The sequence below is a fragment of the Sceloporus occidentalis genome, unplaced genomic scaffold (assembly GCF_023333645.1).
Source record: "Sceloporus occidentalis isolate IW3139 unplaced genomic scaffold, rSceOcc1.0.p SCAF_9, whole genome shotgun sequence".
In the NCBI taxonomy this organism is placed as follows: domain Eukaryota; kingdom Metazoa; phylum Chordata; class Lepidosauria; order Squamata; family Phrynosomatidae; genus Sceloporus; species Sceloporus occidentalis.
The window spans coordinates 46,753,371-46,772,560 of record NW_028316989.1 but is presented as its reverse complement, the minus strand read 5'-3'; the positions used below and the strand labels follow the sequence as shown (position 1 = coordinate 46,772,560).

Genomic DNA, 19,190 nt, shown 5'->3' with positions numbered 1-19,190 from the left:
CTCAGTGTCGCAAATGACAGCTGTTCCGTACTTCTTGCTTTTGAAAGATCTTCTTTTGCTTCTGCCCTCCTTTGAACTGTTCTGTGAAAGAAGCAAACCTCTCTTTTTTTTAAAGAAAGAAATGAAATGAAAAGAAAAGTAAACCTTATAACCGCATGTTTTCTAGACTCTGTGTAAGAGAGCAAATCTACAGTGGAGGGAACAGTTTGATTTTCACTACTTCTCTGACAGGAAGGATGTGTTGGAGATTGAAATCTGGGGAAAGGATAACAAAAAGCATGAAGAAGTTTTGGGAATGTAAGTTTTGCCTTCTTTTTTTAAAAGGTCTTTAAAGAGTAATAATGGGACACTGATGTGATAAAGAACCCCCCTTTCTCTTTTTCTCCCGAGTGCATCCTCAGATTTATAACTGTGTTATATTGTGTTGTCCTTGTAACTGAAGTTTGCTGAAACCCCATTGAGGACCTTTTCATATCAAGAACCTATGAATGCAACCAGGTCTTCCAGTTCACGCAGAAACCTATACAATACATACATCCTGCTCCATACTCACAACAGAACGCAACACACCAATGTGAGGTTGGCATAAGCCAGACCTGGAACAATGTGACATTCGTTCTCTACTTTTTAGCAATGCCGCACTCCATAAGTAACTTTTTAAAAAAAATTATGGTGACACTGCAAAAGGAGTGAAGCTGTTCCTTGTTAAGTTCCATTAGTAAATTAGTAGTAGAAGAGATTTGATTCCCAAATTGGACTTCTCTAGTCTCCCTGTCCCTCTGCAGTGACAATGTACTTGAGTGCAGTCTTTTGTGCACCAGCTTAACACCGGTTTGCGGAGCTGGCAATGTGGTCTCCAAAGGTGTCATGCAAGTCTAGGATGCTTTATTCCCTTGGTTTAGGCTCTTACAAACCTTGTACCTAGAACAACTTGTAAATGGGTTGTTTAGCCTGCACTTCGCAGCACTTCTCTTTCCCCCCAAGTGAGCTTGAGTATGTCAAGAAAGCCGACTTCTCTGCTCCCTCCTTTCCAAACCTGACAATTTAAAAGTAGGAAATCTCTGAGGTTTTGTAGCAATAGGTGCCAACTGCTCTGATCCTGCAGCTGGAGTGGGATCAGTCGAGAACAACTCATGGCCCATTTACCTAGAAAGAACCCACCTGGGTAGACTCCGCAGGGTTGGATGTATTTTTTTTGCAGGGGGCCCTATTAAGAAAACACCTTAACATGTTTTTGTTTAAATAAAAACCCTGTCAACAGGCTTTAAGCACTGAAAGCTTGCTCCAGACCTTCTTCCCAGACCTGTCTCTGTTTGGAAACTTGACTCCGACCACATACCAAGGCTGCCAAACTGCCCCCTTAGAAGAGTCTCTCTCTTATTTGAAGCTCCAAATGTTTGCTCAGTCAGTGTTTTTTCCCCTGAAAGCAAAAAATCCATAGAGCTCCTGGAAAGGAATGTTGCACTCCATTGACTTCCAAATCACAGATATTTTGATGGCTCCACTCCACTTTCGCAGCTTTTTCTAAGCATTTTATCTGTTTGTTTGTTGTGTGCCTTCAAATAGCTTCCGACTTATGGTCTAAGGTGGTTTATCATGGGGTTTTTTTGGCAAGATTTGTTCAGAGGAGGTTTGCCTTTGCCTTCCTCCGAGGTTGAGAGAGTGTGACATGCCCAAGTCACCCAATGGGTTTCCATAGCCAAGCTGGGAATTGAACCCTGGTCTCCAGAATTGCAGTCCAGCACTCAAACCATGGTGGCTTCCTAGGCATTTTATCTACCTCCCTTGAAAGTAGGGATGCAGAATCAGTGTCCCTTACAATATTGTGGGACTGCAACTCCCATCAGACCTAGCCAGCACACTCAATGGTGAGGATGGATGAGAGTTTCAGTCCAGCCACTTCTCAAGAGCCCCATGTTTGCCAATCTGCTTCAAAGATTGCAAGACCCTCTGCACCTTGTCAGCAGTGAATGAATGAGCAATGAAGTCAGACAGTTTGTCCATTGGGGAAAACCCATTGGTACTGTGCTTGTGACTTAATTCCCCTTTGCTTCTGTTGTTTTAGGTGCAAAGTAGATGTTGCGGCACTTCCCGGTGAGCAAACCAGCTATTTGGAATTGCCCCTGGAGAAACAGCCCGGATTGTTGTTGATAGCAATCTCAGTTGCACCTTGCCATGGTGTTTCTGTCTCTGATTTGTGCGTTTGTCCCCTTGGGGACCCCCATGAAAGGAAACAAATTTCCCAGCGTTATGTGAGTTTGGATGCATTTTCTCCTTTGTCATTATTTTCCAGAAGAGAAAGGGAAAGGGATTCTCCAGAATTCTCCGCCAAGAAGCTGTAATATAGTCTAGTAAAACTTGGTATTACTAGACTACAAACCCTAGGATTCAGTAGGATACAGCAATGGCAGTTAAAGTGGAATGCAGCACTATAATAATCTATTTGTTTTATGGTCTCCGTATTAAGACTTCTGGTCCAATAGTATCATCACCAAAAAATAAAATCCGCCATGACTAGGGGCATCTCAAAGAAGTGGAGGGAGCTCATGGGTTTTGCAAATTGTACTTAGTGAAGTCCTACCTAAATAATAAACCATAGCCATAATAAGGAGCGGATTGCAAATGTGCAAAATCAAAGCAGTGTGTTAAAATAAATGTTCTTCTTTCTTCTAACCTTGGTTTGCAGTGTATAAGGAACTCATTCCAGAAGATAAAAGACATTGGCTTTTTGCAAGTGAAAATTTTAAAAGCTGTCGATCTGTTAGCTGCTGATTTTTCAGGTAAGCAATATTGTTTTTTTCTAATGTTTAGTCTTTGTTTTTAATTTTTGGTTCAGTGCACAAAGTGGATGTTCATTGAAAAGAGGACCAATTTGTGCATCCCTCCCTTTTTATTAAGAAAGATAAAAAATAAAAGCAAGCATACAGAAAAATAACAAATATATATAAAAGAATGTATCAGGTACAGTATGTCTAATATATGAATCATACACATATTATTAGTTAACCAAATGCAACTGAATCATTCTGTATTATAGAGAATAGAACATCGTGAAATGGCTCATTCCATGGTATGATAAAGAAATAAATGATTTCTGAACAAATGTATTCCCTTTTATGCCTCCTTTTCTTCTCTGTTCAAAATAGCTATGCAGAGATGGAGGAGAGAAAGGAACACCTCTTACATGTTAATTTAAAATGTGAATTCCCAATATCCTCCCCATTCTCAACCTCCTTGTACTTTTACAATACAATTTTATTGTATGTATATATATACATGAGTTAGCATTAAACACGCACACGCGCAAGCATGAAAACAGTAAGTAAAACATCACATAAAAGCATATTTCCATAAATCTGTATAAGAATTAGGGAGTTGGAGGATCAATGATAGTACAGTTACAATAGGAAATAAAAGAAGCCAGTTATCAAAGCCTTTTTTTTTTTGCTTCTGGTTTGAGGCATATCTCCATGTATCTACAGTTGTATACAATGTTGTATGTACAGCTTAAGGGTTTCCCCAATATATCCCCCCATTTTGAGGAACACGTATGTGCCAATATATTGCATTTCATTTCAGAGAGTTGATTGAATCTAGGAACGGGAAGATAGTTTGTCTCCAACTAAAGCTCCATCTGCATTGCAGAAATAATCCAGTTTAACTGCAATGGCTCAATGCTATGGGATTCTGGCATCTGTCGTTTGATGTTCAAGGCATGCTGAAAGTGCATTGGAGGAGGAGGTCGATACTGAGCTGCAAATACATTTAAACCCATCAACCCTAGAATCATAGGTTGCATCTGCACTGCAGAAACAATCCAGTTTGAGTCCACTTTAACTGCCATGCCCCAGTGCAAAGCAATTCTGAGAACTGTAGTATTGGGACACCTTTAGCCTTCTTTGTCAGAGACCTCTGGGGCCACAACAAGGGACAAATCCCGGGATTCCACAGCGATGAGCCGTGGCTGTTAAAGTGGTGCTGAACTGGATTATTTCTGCTATGGGGCTGCAGTTGTAGAGTTGTAAGGGACTACACAGGCCATCCATTCCAACTCCTTAGCGCCTATCATGAAGAAATACCTGAATTAAAAAGAGGACCTCGTAATGATAGAAACAAACAAACAAACAAAACAAAACTGATCTGGGATCGCAAAAGATGCATATGTCAAGATTATATTTTTGGTTTGGAGTAACTTTCAGAGGGCAATGCAACTAGATGGGAAATACTTGGTGAACTGATTAAATTGTGTGTGTCAGTTTATGTCCCCTAGGTATTCAGAAGCACAACTATGCGCAACACAAAATACCTTGGAAATATGAACCCAAGGAGGAGTACCATCAGTTGCTTAAGAAGAAAACCTTGTAATGCTGCTATTTTCCTTCCAGGCAAAAGTGACCCTTTCTGCTTGTTGGAGCTGGGAAATGACAGACTTCAGAGTTACACTGTTTATAAAAACCTCAATCCAGAGTGGAACCAGGTGTTTACTTTGTAAGTGGATTCGCAATCGGAACTTGCAGTTTTAGGAGTTGCAACTAGCACATGTAGGAAATAGTCTGAGGGACCAGGGACCAAGACTTGTAGGCTGAGTCTTAAAAATAAAGCATTCAATATGTAATTCATTGTCCATGGGCTTTATGACATTCCATAATTTTGGAGCCCCCGGATATTTGTGAGATGCACATAGTCCAGACTTGGTACTTTCTGACAAGATGATGTGTTGGTCCTAACACTTTCATACCCAAAGGTCCATTATTTTCACCAATGTATTTTCTCATAACTTGGGTCCATAAACGTGCGCAATACAAAAACTTGGCAAAAATAGGATTCATTTGATTAGATGTCTGGGAATGCAATCATATGTGAGCCTAATGGACCAAAGTGACCCAGGACTTAAATTAATGAATACATATATTGAACTCTGTTTTTGTAACAGATGGAACGAGTATATATTCCTAATTCTCCTGCCTGTGAATCTCTTTCTAGCCCTGTCAAAGACATCCATGAAGTTCTTGAAGTGACTGTGTTTGACGAAGATGGAGATAAACCACCTGATTTCCTTGGGAAAGTTGCCATCCCTTTACTGTCTGTGAGTTTTGTCTTTACGTTTTGCTCCATGTATCATTCGGGACGTGATGGTTTCAGTGGGATATGCTGCCATTCCCTACTCCTTGTAGCAGTTCAGACAGAAAGACAAATGAACATCTGTGATGTGTCTGTTTCTCTTGATATTTATGATGGTCCTTGATGTCGCATGTGAAGTAGTCTTGCAGCCAAGCGACGAATTGCAAGAGAGAGAATCATTGATACATCGCTGGTTGATCAGTGTTGTTGCTTGATTTCCCTTCCGAATGTACTATTTTGGTATCTCCACTTTCTTATTCATCCCCCCCCCCCCGTTTTTCCCTGGGGGAGTAGTATCAAGTCTTAGTTATTATGTATTCTCTTCCAAGTAGTTTCAGTTCTTGTGTAGGTAGCTATTCTCACCATGTACAGATGTAGTTTGTTGTTGTGCGCCTTCAGGTCATTTCTGACTTACTAAGGTGGACCTATTGCTAGGTTTTCTTGGCAAGGTTTGTTCAGAGGAGGTTCACCATTACCTTCCCCTATAAGTGGTCTTTGCTTATATTCTAAGCACACTTTCTTTCCAGTGTTGCAACTGGGATGACAGAACAGTTGAGCCAAATATTAAGTTAGTTGTTAGTCTTGCTTAACCCTGATGCTCCTGGCTGAGAATCTGACTGTGATCCTACATCAGAGCCAGTAATACTCTGGCATCCAAAGACATAGCCAAGTCAGTCTGAATCAGTATGGAAAGGAACCTTGATGCAGGAAAGAAATTGGTAGCCTAAGCTTTAGTAGACCCAAATCTACTTTGTCAGTTGTGTCTGAGACAGCATGGCCTAGTGGTTCAAGTGTTGAACCATGACTTCAGTGTTTACCAATATTTAGGTGGAATCTCTTTTTCTTGTAATCTGAATCCATTGGTTCATGTCCTAGTCTCAGTCTGGAGCCAGCAGAAAACAAGTTGGTTCCATCTTCCACATGACACCCCTTAAAGATGGCTCTCATATCACCTCTCAATCTTCTTTTCTCCACGTTAAACAACATTCAACTCCCCAGGGATATTCCTTTTGCTAGATTTTTGCTAGGGCTTGGTTTTTAGCTCCGCTGTTGCACGCCGTTCTAGAAGCAGGGCTATTTATAAATGCATTTTAATTGCTATTGAAAGGGACTTGAAACAAACGTAATGCTTGATAGAAATAAGAGTGGGATTGGGCCCCATTTGAGAATGTGCCCATCAAAGTTAGCTCTGGTCATTTGGAAACCCATACTCTTCTTCCAGCAAAGAATACAAGTTGGTTGCATTGTCTCCTTTTTCACACCTTCCTTGAGACTTGGGTTGAGTGTGCCTTTCATTTCTAGAGTCCGAAGGTGTTTCAGGTTTCCTCCCCCCATTTTTAAAACGTTCCAAGGAGATCTCATTGGGCGACAGACCGTTTGATGTTTACAGGGAAGGCGCAATCCCTTGAACATCTTTTATTCAATTTTGGATGACTCTGTTAATTTCTCCCCGAATCCTCATATCCCTGATGTTACTGGACAGGAGCGGCGTGAGCAGCTGGTCTCCTGGAGAGCCAGCGCCTGCCAAATGCTCTATGCGCAAGAGGCAGCCAGCTGTGTGGGCTGACAGAGAGAAGATGTTAGGGTTTGATTTTTTACTCCTCTCCTCTCGATTTTATAGACATTTGTCAAGGGTCCCTCAGGATTCCTGTAACAAGGCAGGCTATAGATGAGATGGAAGGGAAGAGAAGCGTATGTGCAGCCGTGGAAGAGAAGATGCGAATTCGATTCTGCCTGGATTTCTTTGTCTGCATTTTTAAAAACAAGCCACTTCAGGAAGAGTTGACTATTGGCTTGCATAACGGATCTAAACTAAAAATAATAAAGCAGTGCAAAAGACTTCATTCCATAGAACAGAACTATAGCACTTAAAGTGGTTTCAGATGGCATTATTTCGACAGTCTAGATGCACCACTGGAATCCATCTTTACAGTAACTGGAAGGAGATGTTGCGGTTTCATCACCTGAACAATTGTTCTGGAGAAGTGAAAAATTTGCTCTTTATCAAGTGACTTTAAGGATGCTCCTTAGGAACCATTTTTCAACAATGTTTTGTTGTTGCTATTGCTGTTGTTTTCATTCTTCTGTGGGCCGCACAGCTCTCTGGTAGAAAACACAATGGGATGTTGTAGGGAAAGAATATCAGCCCCATCCCCTGTTGAATACTAACTTTATGCTCAAAGATCAAAATGGAAAAATTGTTCCATCCAGCCTTTTGTCATGACCTAGTCTTCCACTCCAGCGCTGAACCATTTTGTGTTGTGTCATCCAGGGAAGACAATGAAAACTGCATTGGTGACAGGCTTCCTTTTGGAGCATCTGTAAATTGATGCAAAAGGAGTGGAGGTGGGGGGAAGAAGTAGTCGCCGCACCATTTTTCTTCCAGACAAGAGCAATGAAAATTCAGTCTCTATTCTTTAAGAACCTTGTCTCCTTGGTGTCCTGTACTGTATCAATCTCTGACTTTCCCTATTTCATTAAAATTCTCAAGTGGGCAGCAGGGCTGCTCCTTAATGGAGTTAGCATTGGCTATCCATAGCGATGTTTTACTCTTTCACATCCATTTTGCTGGGGACGTTTTGGACAAGCGGTTCAGCAAATATATCCATTAGCCCTTGAGAAATCCAGTGTGCCTTTGGCTGAGGTTTGACATCCAGCGAGGCAGTTAGACTGTGGCATTCGGTGGAGCTTGGAAATCTCTAGACTGACTGTTAACACTTAGTGCCATTGTGCCCTTTCACACTACACACTTATAGCACTTTGATTCCGCTTTAGTGGCCATAGCTCCAGGATTAGTAATTTAAGGAGCAACTAGAGCTTTCCGGCACAGAATTTTAAAATAGCTCATGAAATTACAAATCCCACAATTCACTAACATGGAACCATGAGAGTTAGAGTGCAAACAAAGTGCTATAATTGTATCATGTGGATGGGACCATGGTGATTCTCCAAACACCATTTCCATCCCTCTCCTACCCTTTCTTCATACCAAATGGTGAGATTTCAGGGTTTCTTCTCCTTGCGTTGAGATATGCCTCTTTCTCATATGCATTTTCTGTACTGCAGCCACTTATTTATGCATTTGTTTTTGAACACTTTTGCACACTTTGAGCAAAGTGTGTTTGTCTCTATCTTTCAACTACATTTGAGCTGCTTTTGTTTTGAAGCTCTATACAAGGTTTTGTGTGTCCAGATAATACAGCAAGCCTTGCAAATGTGTGAATTTCCGAGGCAAGATGTGCTTCCCTGTGCCACAAAACTGGGAAGGTGTGAATTGGATCATTCCAATGAGTATTTTAAAACCACCAAGATTTCACCCATCCTGATCGGAGATATAAGGTGCTCTGGAGGGGTTTTATTGCTGCCAGGTGTGAGAGTGTTTTTCTCACCAATGATGCTCTTCATGTATATATTTCATAGAAATAAAGGTACTGTTTGCTGCTGGGAACTTAACCAAACCAAATTTGAACACGTAGTCAGAAGAGATTAGTGACTCTGATATCAGCTGTGGTTATAAATCTGCTTTGCATACTCGTCCGAACCATGCAAGAAGGTGAACCCATTCAAGGGATAGTATATTATTAATCTTGTTTCTTCATTTTTAAAAATTCAATTGCAGATTAGAAATGGGCAGCAAAGTTGCTATGCACTAAAGAATAAAGATCTGGAACTTCCTTCCAAAGGTGTGATTTACTTGGAGCTGGATGTCCTATTTAACCCTGTAAGTTGGATGTCTCTTGCGGAGCTAATATCATCTTATAATGAAGTGCTATTTTGCCAAATCATAGGGAAAGAAGTTGGTTTATTTCAATGCACAAATGGTTAAAGTGAATCGCAGTTTGGGATCTGGACAAAAAGCTCAAGTGTGGGTAGTGAAAAATGGCAGCGAAAGAATTAGATCTAGCAGCTGAACTACAGAGAGGCGAGGAGAGGAGAAAAGGTTTGGGCAAAAGACCAGGGATCCTTTCACATACACAATATTTGCACTACATTCTATGGAAGAACAACTGATAGGCCAACTGTTGTGCCAATATATTTTAGACGACTGGGATAGCAAAAGCCATTTTAGCAAGGGATCTATGTTTCGCTTTTCGGTAGCAGAGTGCTGTTTAAATACCAAATCAAGACAGATCTTGAGCATAAAAATGACTGCAATGTGATTATTTTTGTATATTCTTTCTTAGGTAAAAGCAAGCATCAGAACCTTTTCTCCTCGTGAAAGACGGTTTCTGGACGACAATCGCAAGTTTTCAAAGAAGGTACTATCAGTCTCTTAGTTCTTATGTCTTTCTGTATGCAGGAAACAGTGGTTAATGTGAACAGAATATGGAAGCTTTATTTTCCAGCAGAGGGAGAATAAGCACTCATCATCTTAGTTTGGATGCAACATCAAACCATGGTTTGATACTATCTCAAACCTGAACTTGCCCTAAAAGAGCTCCTCTTATTTTTATTTATTTATTACTAATATGCTTATGCATATGTTTTGATCTGTTCTTCCTTTCCTTCTGTTGTCTTCCAGATCTTATCAAGAAATGCTGATCGTGTGAAAAGAATCACCATGGCACTATGGAATGCCATACAGTTTCTTCAAAGCTGCTTTCGCTGGGAGTCCCCCGTAAGGAGTGTGATAGCATTTGTGGTAAGTGGGATTCTTCACACAGGGACTGGAATCTCATAAATGGCTTCTGTGGTCCCTTGTAGAGACAGCCTGGAGAGAGTAGTGGCATGTGGACCAAACTTGGGATGCTGCCTCCTGAAATGATAACAGTGATGATAATGATGCTGCTGCTGCTGCTGAATTGTGTGGTGGATCACAACCAATCTCCAATTTGATCCACAAAATAATGACCACAGATGATTTTCATAAATTTAAAGCAGACAAGACATTGAAATAGGTAGGGACTTTCCATACTTTGGCTCAGCCATTAATCAAAATGGAGACTGTAGTCATGAAATCAGAAGAAGATTTGGACTTGGAAGGGCAGCTATGGAGGAACTAGAGAAGATCATCAAGTGTGAAGATACAGTGTCAAATACAGTCGTCCCTTCAATCCATGGACTTGGAAGTCTGTGGAGGGTTGGCTGCCATTAACCCCAATGGGGCATATGCCTGTGCCGCGCACCCTGCATGCACGCACCCCATTCAAGCCTATGGGGATTGAATATGTGCGGATTTTGGAACTCACATGAAGGTATGGAATAGATCCCCACAAGTTCAAAGGGATAACTGTACCACCATTGGGACTTACGACAACCCTAACATGAACCTATCATGGGGTTTTCTTGGCAAGATGTCTTCAGAGGAGGTTTGCCTTCCCCTGAGGCTGAGAGCATAGGACTTGCTTATGGTCACCCAGTGGGTTTCATGGCCAAGCTGGGATTTGAACCCTGGTCTTCAGAGTTGTACTCCAATACTCAAACCACTATGCAAAGCTGGCTTTCTATTATAAGCAGCAAGCCTGATCTTTTTTATACCAGCATCCCACTGTGATGTAACAGAGAAAAAGATGCAAAAAATAGCAACTAATTGATGCAATCTCCTTGAAGCAAATCATGAAGGAGTTGAGCAACCCTGGTTTATGTTGTCTTTTCAGCTCTTGCTGAAAACCTACCGATTCCAGCCCTGAAAGTTAAGCCTGCTGCCATGGAGCTAATTACTACCAGCGGATAATACATATTTAAAAAACATTTTTTAAGGTTAATTTTAAACGTTGGATGGCTGTTGTGAGGAATTATGCCTCATTGCACATCCGGCTTATGATTTTTTTTCTTTCCTCCGGAATAATTACCCCTTCTATTGACAGTTTGCTGAGTATTAATGGTAATTATGTCATTTAATGAAATTACAGTTTTCTTAATGCAATTACAGTAATCTGAGGGAAATTAAAAGGATGTATTTGACTGCCTTTTCTCTCTCTCTATCAGTCCTTGGGGGATAAAAAAAAACATATGCATGCAAGGCTGAATGTTACAGGAAAGCCCATATGAATTTGAAGCTCTTGAAGAGATGTGGCCTTCTCATAATGAAAGGTTGAGAACCTTGGGATGATCTGATGGGACACATTTTCAGATGCTGGGTAGGGTTTAAGCCACCAGGATGGACCCATTTTTAATTGTGAGGTCCAGGCTATCTGGTAGACCATATCTCCTCATATGAGCCTACCCAAGACCTTCTTTCTTGCAAGCATGGTTGGTGGGGATGCGGAGTGATTTACTTTTAAGCCTGAATTCTAGGATCAGCTAGGCTTACAGTGTTGCTTCGTTGTGTCTTCTTTCTCTATTCCCCACAATCCATCTTTCTTTCTGGGACTATTTTTGAACATATAGAGAGTGCGAAGTCGAAGGCTTTCATGGCTGGCCTCCATAGTTTTTTGTTTCTCTGAAGATGCCAGCCACAGATGCTGGCGAAACGTCAGGAAGAACATTTTCTAGAACATGGCCACATAGCCTGAAAAACCCACCAAAAAACATGGATGCCAGCTATGAAAGCCTTCGACTTCACAAGATAATTTTATATTGGATTTTGATATGACCCATGGATAAGTCTATTAACTCTCGCAGCAAAGTAACACAGATCATATTTTACAATGTGGTGCTTTTTACAGAAATGCACAAAGTCACCCAGTCTAAAAAATGCACATATTTGTCTTGAGAGAAACATACAAGAAAACAAACAAGCCCCATGGTTTGTGTTAAGGAGGCAATGCATCAAGTTCAGTCATTTTCCACTCAAGGACAAATCCTATCTTTACCGTTGTCTACTCTTGAGCTACACCAGACTCAAGAATGCTAGAGAATAAATAGTATGAATATGAAATTTCCAGTTCCTCAGATTGCAATAGATAAATAATTTGGGGGTATCAACTGAAAGGGATAAGAAGAAGATTGAAGAGCAAAGGGGCGTGGGACATTGGAGAAGAAGCACCACTTTTGACTTGCAGACTGCAGCTCTTGTCTTGGCTTAAGTGATATCCAGAGCTTATCCCTGGGAAAAGACCACTGTGTCCCTTTTTATCCGTCTGTTTTGGATGTATATACATGTATGTACAGTGGGCTTTTGGTATCTGCTGGTGTTTGGTTTCAGGACCCCCCGCCCCACGGATAACAAAATTTGTGGATGCTCAAGTCCCATTAAATACAATGACATAGTAAAATGGTGTCCCTTATATTAAATGGCAAAATCAATATTAGTTGATTTTGTAGTATTGGTTGGATGGTTGAATTCATGGATACAAAAATGCATGGGTACAGAGGGCTGGCTGTATTAATTTTTCTCCAGCTTTCAGTATGACTTTTGGGATGCAATTTCTTCTTATAGAGGTTTTTTAGTATATACTTTCCCCTAATGTCCTTTTGATATGAGAGCTGTGTTTTCAAAATTCAGACGGAGGGAGGTGGACATGCCAAGGAACAGATTAAAGCATTCCAGTTCGTATGTTAGCTTAAGAAGTGTGAATTAGATCTCTTCCTATTGAGATATGAGCGAATAGATTTCCCCCCAACTTCCTAATCTAGATACTCAGAAAATAGCAACGTATCATTTGGTGAGTCTTAGGCCTTGCCTGCACCGTCCAAGATATCCAGAATGCAAGACAAATTGGAGCAAGATCAGAGAAGGGTGGCAAGGATGATAAGAAGTATGGAGAACAGAACCTATGAGAAAAGGTTGAAGGAGCTAGGCATGTTCAGGTTGGTGGAGAAAAGACTGAGAAGCGACATGATCGTAGCATTTAAATATCTCAAGGACTGCCACAGAGAGGAGGATGTGGGTTTGTTCGCTGCTGCCTCAGAAAGTAGGACCAGGTCTAATGGTTTGAAATTGTAGGAGGACAGATTTTGATTGTAAATTAGAAGTCTCTTAACAGTAAGAACAGTTCGACAATGGAATCCTTGCCTAGAGATCTAAGTAGGATCTCCTTCTCTGGATGTTTTCAGAAAGAAGCTAGACAGGTATCTGCTGGGGATGTTCCAGTTGGATTGCCTTTATTGAGCCTTGTGAGGCCACTGAACTCTACGATTCTATGGGCAAGTCACACAGTTTCAAGAGAAAGTCAATGGCAAATCTATGAAGAAATCTTGCCGATCTTATAAATGCTAGGTTTTTGAATCCCAGGGTCAGCAATTACCTCTTGATTCTTTTGAGATCCAGTTGCAGGCTTCCCCTGGCCCCAGTGCTTTTATCACTGGAAAACCAGTGCGGACTAGAATTTGAGAAAGCCATGCATGCTTCCAGTATCTCCTTTGGCAATGGGCATGGGAGTATAAATGTAACTAGCAAATAATCCTCCATCCTGTGTGCCATTTTGAATAGTGGTCCAAAAAGCCACCCCTTCCCCATTAATTTGATTTGTCTCTATATACATACCTGTAAATAAATTGTTCTTGCAACTTGGAAAAGCGGAAGAAAGGACTGAAAAGCCTGAGCCCAGCAGACTGCTTGCATCTTTGCCACCCATAAAGAGAGCTATGCTCAGTCGTACTTGCTTTTGCAGCTAACATGCTCCTGTGTGCATGTGTGTGCATGCACAGCAGAGCTTTTTCTTTCTATATTTCGGCCTCTCTCTTCCACAGACTCCTGTCAGATGCTGCATCTTCTCCATTGCCGGCTACACTTGGCAAGCTGTAGGTCCTTTTTCCCCTCCTGCTACCATTTGAAGTGGTTGCGCTGGCAAAGGTAACTTGTAATTATGCCCACTGCAGGTGACAGTTACAAGACAACAGCACTAGTAATTTCAGAGACCTGATCTGATGGATTTTTGGGAGAGAAACCTCTTTTGTCTTCCAGTTAGCTGTCTCTATGGCTTGGTAGTGTGCATTAGCTCATCCTCGCTTCCTGAAACTGAACATTGTTTTGACTAGTGCTTGCTGCCAACCTCAGCTTTTTAAATTCTTCATTTCCTCATTTAAAAAGTAAGTATTTAAAAAAGAGTAATATCTAAAGAACTATTGTGGGAGGGACAGTGCATTAAATTATAAAGCATATACTTTCACTCCACTGTTCGTCCCTTGGATTCCCCATTCTAGCTTCTAGCCGAAAAGCAACTCTGCAAGAAACGGCACAAATCATAAGGCTGTGCATGTGGCCCATTTTCCCAAAAGGTCACTGAAATGATGCAAGAGTTTCTGTGTAAGTCAGTAGTCTACATAATGTTCTGGCTTCAGGCGTTGTGGTTGCGCAGAGTGTGGTGCCTGAGCTATGAAGCTTGTTTCCCCACAGTTTCCATCCTTATATTTTGGGAAAGAGCATAACTCTTGATGCCCTGTTGTCACTTTTACTGGCGCAAGGTACAGAAAGGACTGAACATTCTTAAAGCAGGGTGTATAAAATAACAAGCCATTGCTTGTTTATTGCATCTCAGCTCTTCCATTCCCCCACTTTTGGGCGAGGAGTTGACAAAAACATTTCATTCCATGCTTGTTGGAATATCCTGGACCTTTCCCGCCTCTTGAGCACACTGTGAAATAACTTCTCAAAGAAGAGGGCTAAATTAAAAGCCAGTTTCTGTGCAGTTTTTAAGAGTAAAAATGGGAATTCCTGCAGGTGGCGATAGGCAATCACAAATAGGGGCCAAAGTCCAGAGTTAAATATTCCCTTCCTTCCACCCTTCTTTTTTCTTTCCCCTGGGAGCATTGACCCACCATAACGCATGCTCCATGTTATTATGGATTTTTACAAGTCTCCTTTACTTCTCTGTTGCTTCGACTCCAGTGCAATGCGTATAACATCTTGAAAGGTAGATGGAGGCTCAGACTTTGGCAGTGAGGTTATTTTGTCATTGCTATTGTTGTGTACCTTCATCTGGTGTGGTAACTCCTAGATCCACCCTCTTCTTGTGCAACAAGTCAAGTCATGTATGACTTATAGTGACCCTAAGGAAAAACCTATCATGCAGTTTTCTTGGCCAGATTTGTTCAGAGGAGATTTGCCATTGCCTTCCTTTAAGACCGAGAGAGTGTGACTTGCCCTGGGTTAGTTACCCAGTGGGTCTCCATGGTCCAGCGGGAATCAAACCCTCGTCTCCAGAGTCTCAGTACAACATCCAAACCACTATGCCATGCTGGCGCTGTATCTTATGCATGTTAAATTCCCCTGCAGGAATTGCTGGAGTTGTTTGTCAGGTGTGGAATTGAGCCTTGGGAGATTATCGCACAGGGGTTATTCTGTCCTTGTCTAGGGTTGCCATAATTGTCCACTTTTACCAGGGACAAAATGTGGAACAAATTCAAGACCAAACTGTAGGACAACTGCAGGACAAAACTCAGCCCAAAATGTAGGACATTGAAGAAAAATGGTGGACCTTAAATGTCCTACATTTTGAGCTGAGTTTTGTCCTGCAGTTGCCCTACAGTTTGGTCTTGAATTTGTCCTACATTTTGTCCCTGGTAAAAGTGGACAATTATGGCAGCCCTATCCTTGTCCCATTCCTGTCCCATCCTTCCCATGCGATTGCGGGAAGGACTTTCAGACGACATTGCACAGTTCCCATCATTAACCTGTCTGAAAAGCTCAATTGGCCACGATTGTGCAAAAGTCTTTCAGAAATGACTTGCTGCTTCCTCCAAGCACAAAATGCAAAATTAGCAACGATTTGCCTTGCCTGCACAAGGCAATGTTTTCTTTTGAATGTAGATCTTTTAGTTTCACAGGCTTTCTGGAAAGGTATGGGTTGTGTTTGTTTGTTTTTAACGGTTGCCTAGCCTTTGCAATATTTGGAAGAGGACAGCCAGGAAATGAAACTTTTCAATCATTGGAATTCAGAGAGAACCCGAGGCTTAAGCTTGGAGCTTATTGTTCTGCAGCGTTTTGGCTGCAGCTTCAAAGGCAGGTTTCCCACCAAACTGGAGCAGTTGGGGCAATGCGGTGGGTCCCACGAAAAGCAGAAGAATCCTTGTTGTTTGTCCCGTGGGGTTGTTTTTCCCCCCGGCAGACGGCATTCTGTTGGGTTTTTTTTTTTTTGTTGGTCTGTTCAGCCTAAAAAGCTGTCAGTATCTCTTTCATGGAGACTTTGAACAGATGTCTAAAACAGTTGCTCAAAGGAGGGAAGGATGCAAAAATGAAAAAAACAAAACATTGCAAAAAAAGAAGAAGAGCCTGCTTGTCTCTTTAAATGGTGAAATCTAGACACATCATCATCCAAGGATGCTCTGCTCACCGTCACATCGACAGCTCCCTCTTCCTCCTGTGCCGCCCGGCGTCTTACCTCACATGGCTGCTTCGTCGCGCCCGGCGTTTCATCTGTATATAAAAATTAAAAATTCAAACAAAAATCTGGCCCACATGAAAAAGAGGCCCCTTTTGGGCATATGGTTCATTATGCGCATTTGTTTAATTACTAAAGCACTTGGGATGGCGAGTGCTCGCTCTTCCCTCCCTCCCCTGCCCTTGCTTTCAACTGGGAAGGCAGAATCTGTTCTCTAGCATTGAATATTTGGAACGAATATGAAAGGTTTTGGCCTCCTTTCCTTTAAAAGATAGTAAGGGCGACATTTATTTTTGCACTTGGATAGTCAAATAGGAGATGCACACGTTGTTCCAATAGAAATCGGAAACAAGTGAGGGCATGTGATGACTTTTGGAGAGTATTTGTACAAACATAGCCTCTTGGTGTTAATATCTGTGAATGCCTAACCATCTGAAGGCAAAACTGTACATTAAATATTGGGTAGAATCCTATCAGTATCTTCTTGCTGTTATGTTCCTTCAAGTCATTTCTGACTTATGGTGACCCTAAGGTGAACCTATCATGGGGTCTTCTTGGCAAGATTCATTCAGAGGAGGTTTGCCATTGCCTTCCTCTGAGGCTGAGAGAGTGTGATGTGCTCAAAGTCACCCAGTGAGTTTCATGCGCAAGCTGGGAATTGAACCTTGGTCTCCAGAGTCACAGTCCAGCATCCAAACCACTATGTCACATTGGTGCTGTATCTCATGCATGTTAAATTACCCTACAGGAATTCCTGCCATTTTTTGTCAGCTGAGGTATGCACACATTGCAAAAGCAGAGTTGTGCATGGGTGTTGTTTCACATTGTGCATTGATGCTGTGAGCATTCACACAGATGTATATAATCCACACTGCTTAGGGATGTGAATGCCCATTTGATCTGGGAACCCTAGATCAACCATGGAACATGAAGCTGTGCAACATTGACAAAAGCTCTTGTGGCAGTTCAGAGTGTTGCAATTGGGCTTCTCAGTTTATGGAATCAGATGACTTTTCTTACAGAGATTGAGATTCCCCCTTTTGACCCCATCCCTACTGCAGTGGCAGTTGGGATAGCAAATGTAGGATTTAACCCATTTTATAGCCTGCAAGGACCGGTCTGAGGAACGCTACTAAACTTTGTGACTGATCGATTAATCTCTCTTGCCTTTTTTCTTTTTAAAATGCAAATGATCTAATAATCTCCCACAAACCCTTCTTCCTTTGCTTTGTTTCTCTTAGGTTTTTGTCATCACGGTTTGGCATTTTGAGTTGTATATGCTTCCCTTGGCTTTGTTGCTGCTCTTCGCTTACAACTTCTCCTTGATCACCCCAGAGAAAGTCACCAACGTCCAAGACACTCAGGTGAGTAACCCAACCATGAAGTTGAAGGTTTTTATGGTCAGCATCCATAGTTTGTTGTGCGTTTTTCAGGCTATGTGGCCATGTTCTAGAAGAGTTTATTCCTGCTGTTTCGACAGCATCTGTGGCTGGCATCTTCAGAGAAAGATGCCAGCCACAGATGCTGGTGAAACAGCAGGAATAAACCCTTCTAGAACATGACCACATAGCCTGAAAAACTCCCCCAAAACCTAAGTAACCCAACCCTTCATCCTTCAGGACTGGTTGTAATTTATCCTTGAGAGATGGAGGAAATGAGGGATTTCGGTGCCTTACGTTTTTATGATATCAGCTAACCCAGTTGGATTTGCAGCTGTCGGTTTGTGCTTGCCGCTTTTTCCTACATGTGAATGGTTCTCATCATCGCTAATGATGGATCTGATGGGGAGCTCAGCACTTTCACATACACGGCTACTCATAATTCTTGCATGAAGACTTGGTGACAGTAGCAAGGAGAGTTCAAAGAGGGTAAAGCCGAAAAATAGGGTTCCCAGATTTCAGGGTCTTTTCCCTCTTCTTTGGTGCTCTGGACAAGGGAGAGGAAACTCAGGGTGAGCTCACTGTCTTGAAAAGTTTCTATCAAGAAATGCGTTCTTCATTTGTTAGACTTGCTTGTTTTATTGTTTGAACAGTGATGTCTGCAAGGAGGAAAATAAACATTTCTGCCTTGTTCCACCATTGCCATATTTAGATGACACCTGGGGCCAAAATGGGCAAAACACGGGGCCAATCCATACTCCAGGGTGAATCTCTGGAGTACAAAGACTCCCAGTTTGCTCCGACTCTACCCAGAGAAAGTGTTCTTTTTTTAGATAAGAGTTAAAGTACAGTACTTACATTGAGCCATGGATAAGCTGGCCCAGGTTTTTTGGGTCCATTGTTATTAAGAGGTTGTAGACTTATACATGAGTGTATACAGTAATCTTCATTGTTCACGTTTGTTTTTAATGTAAATGCATGCCTTTTTGTCATGTCTCCAACAGCTCCTGCATAATAATAAAATAATCTATCTATATTCTATCTATCTATCTATCTATCTATCTATCTATCTATCTATCTATCTATCTATCTATCATCTTCTGGTTCCTCTTCTTGCATCTTTCCTCCTCATCCTTTCTTCCTCCGCTCTGAGAAAACATTTTCAAATTGGGACAAAATGCATTTTCCATTAACCAAGGCCTTTTTGGTGTGCTCTGTCTCATGACAAATGGGAAGATGCCAAGTAGTTTGAGCAAAGTCCCAAATGCTAAAGATAGAGCCATGCAGGCATTTGACACATCCTTTATTATATCTGGAAAATGGGAGGTCTTGCCACTTGATGAAATTTGGGACACTTGGGGCATTAGCTACAAAAGGGGATTCCTCCCCCATTTCTTTTTTTTAAGAAGAAGACCATTATGAAGCTGAGCAAATCTGATGAAGGATGAAAAGGCAGAATTACAAACAGTCCCTCTCCATCACTTTC

General features: G+C 41.6%; 1 protein-coding gene across 1 annotated transcript in view; it reads left to right on the top strand.

Annotated features, from left to right (window-relative positions):
• MCTP2 (multiple C2 and transmembrane domain containing 2) overlaps window positions 1-19,190 on the top strand; it is a 75,793-nt gene that overhangs the window by 39,323 nt on the left and 17,280 nt on the right. The window contains exons 11-19 of the mRNA XM_089539190.1: window positions 167-297; window positions 2,066-2,252; window positions 2,687-2,780; window positions 4,386-4,488; window positions 4,984-5,086; window positions 8,741-8,842; window positions 9,306-9,380; window positions 9,644-9,763; window positions 17,567-17,689. Coding sequence (XP_089395316.1) covers window positions 167-297; window positions 2,066-2,252; window positions 2,687-2,780; window positions 4,386-4,488; window positions 4,984-5,086; window positions 8,741-8,842; window positions 9,306-9,380; window positions 9,644-9,763; window positions 17,567-17,689 — 1,038 coding nt within the window. The remainder of the gene's footprint in view (window positions 1-166; window positions 298-2,065; window positions 2,253-2,686; window positions 2,781-4,385; window positions 4,489-4,983; window positions 5,087-8,740; window positions 8,843-9,305; window positions 9,381-9,643; window positions 9,764-17,566; window positions 17,690-19,190) is intronic.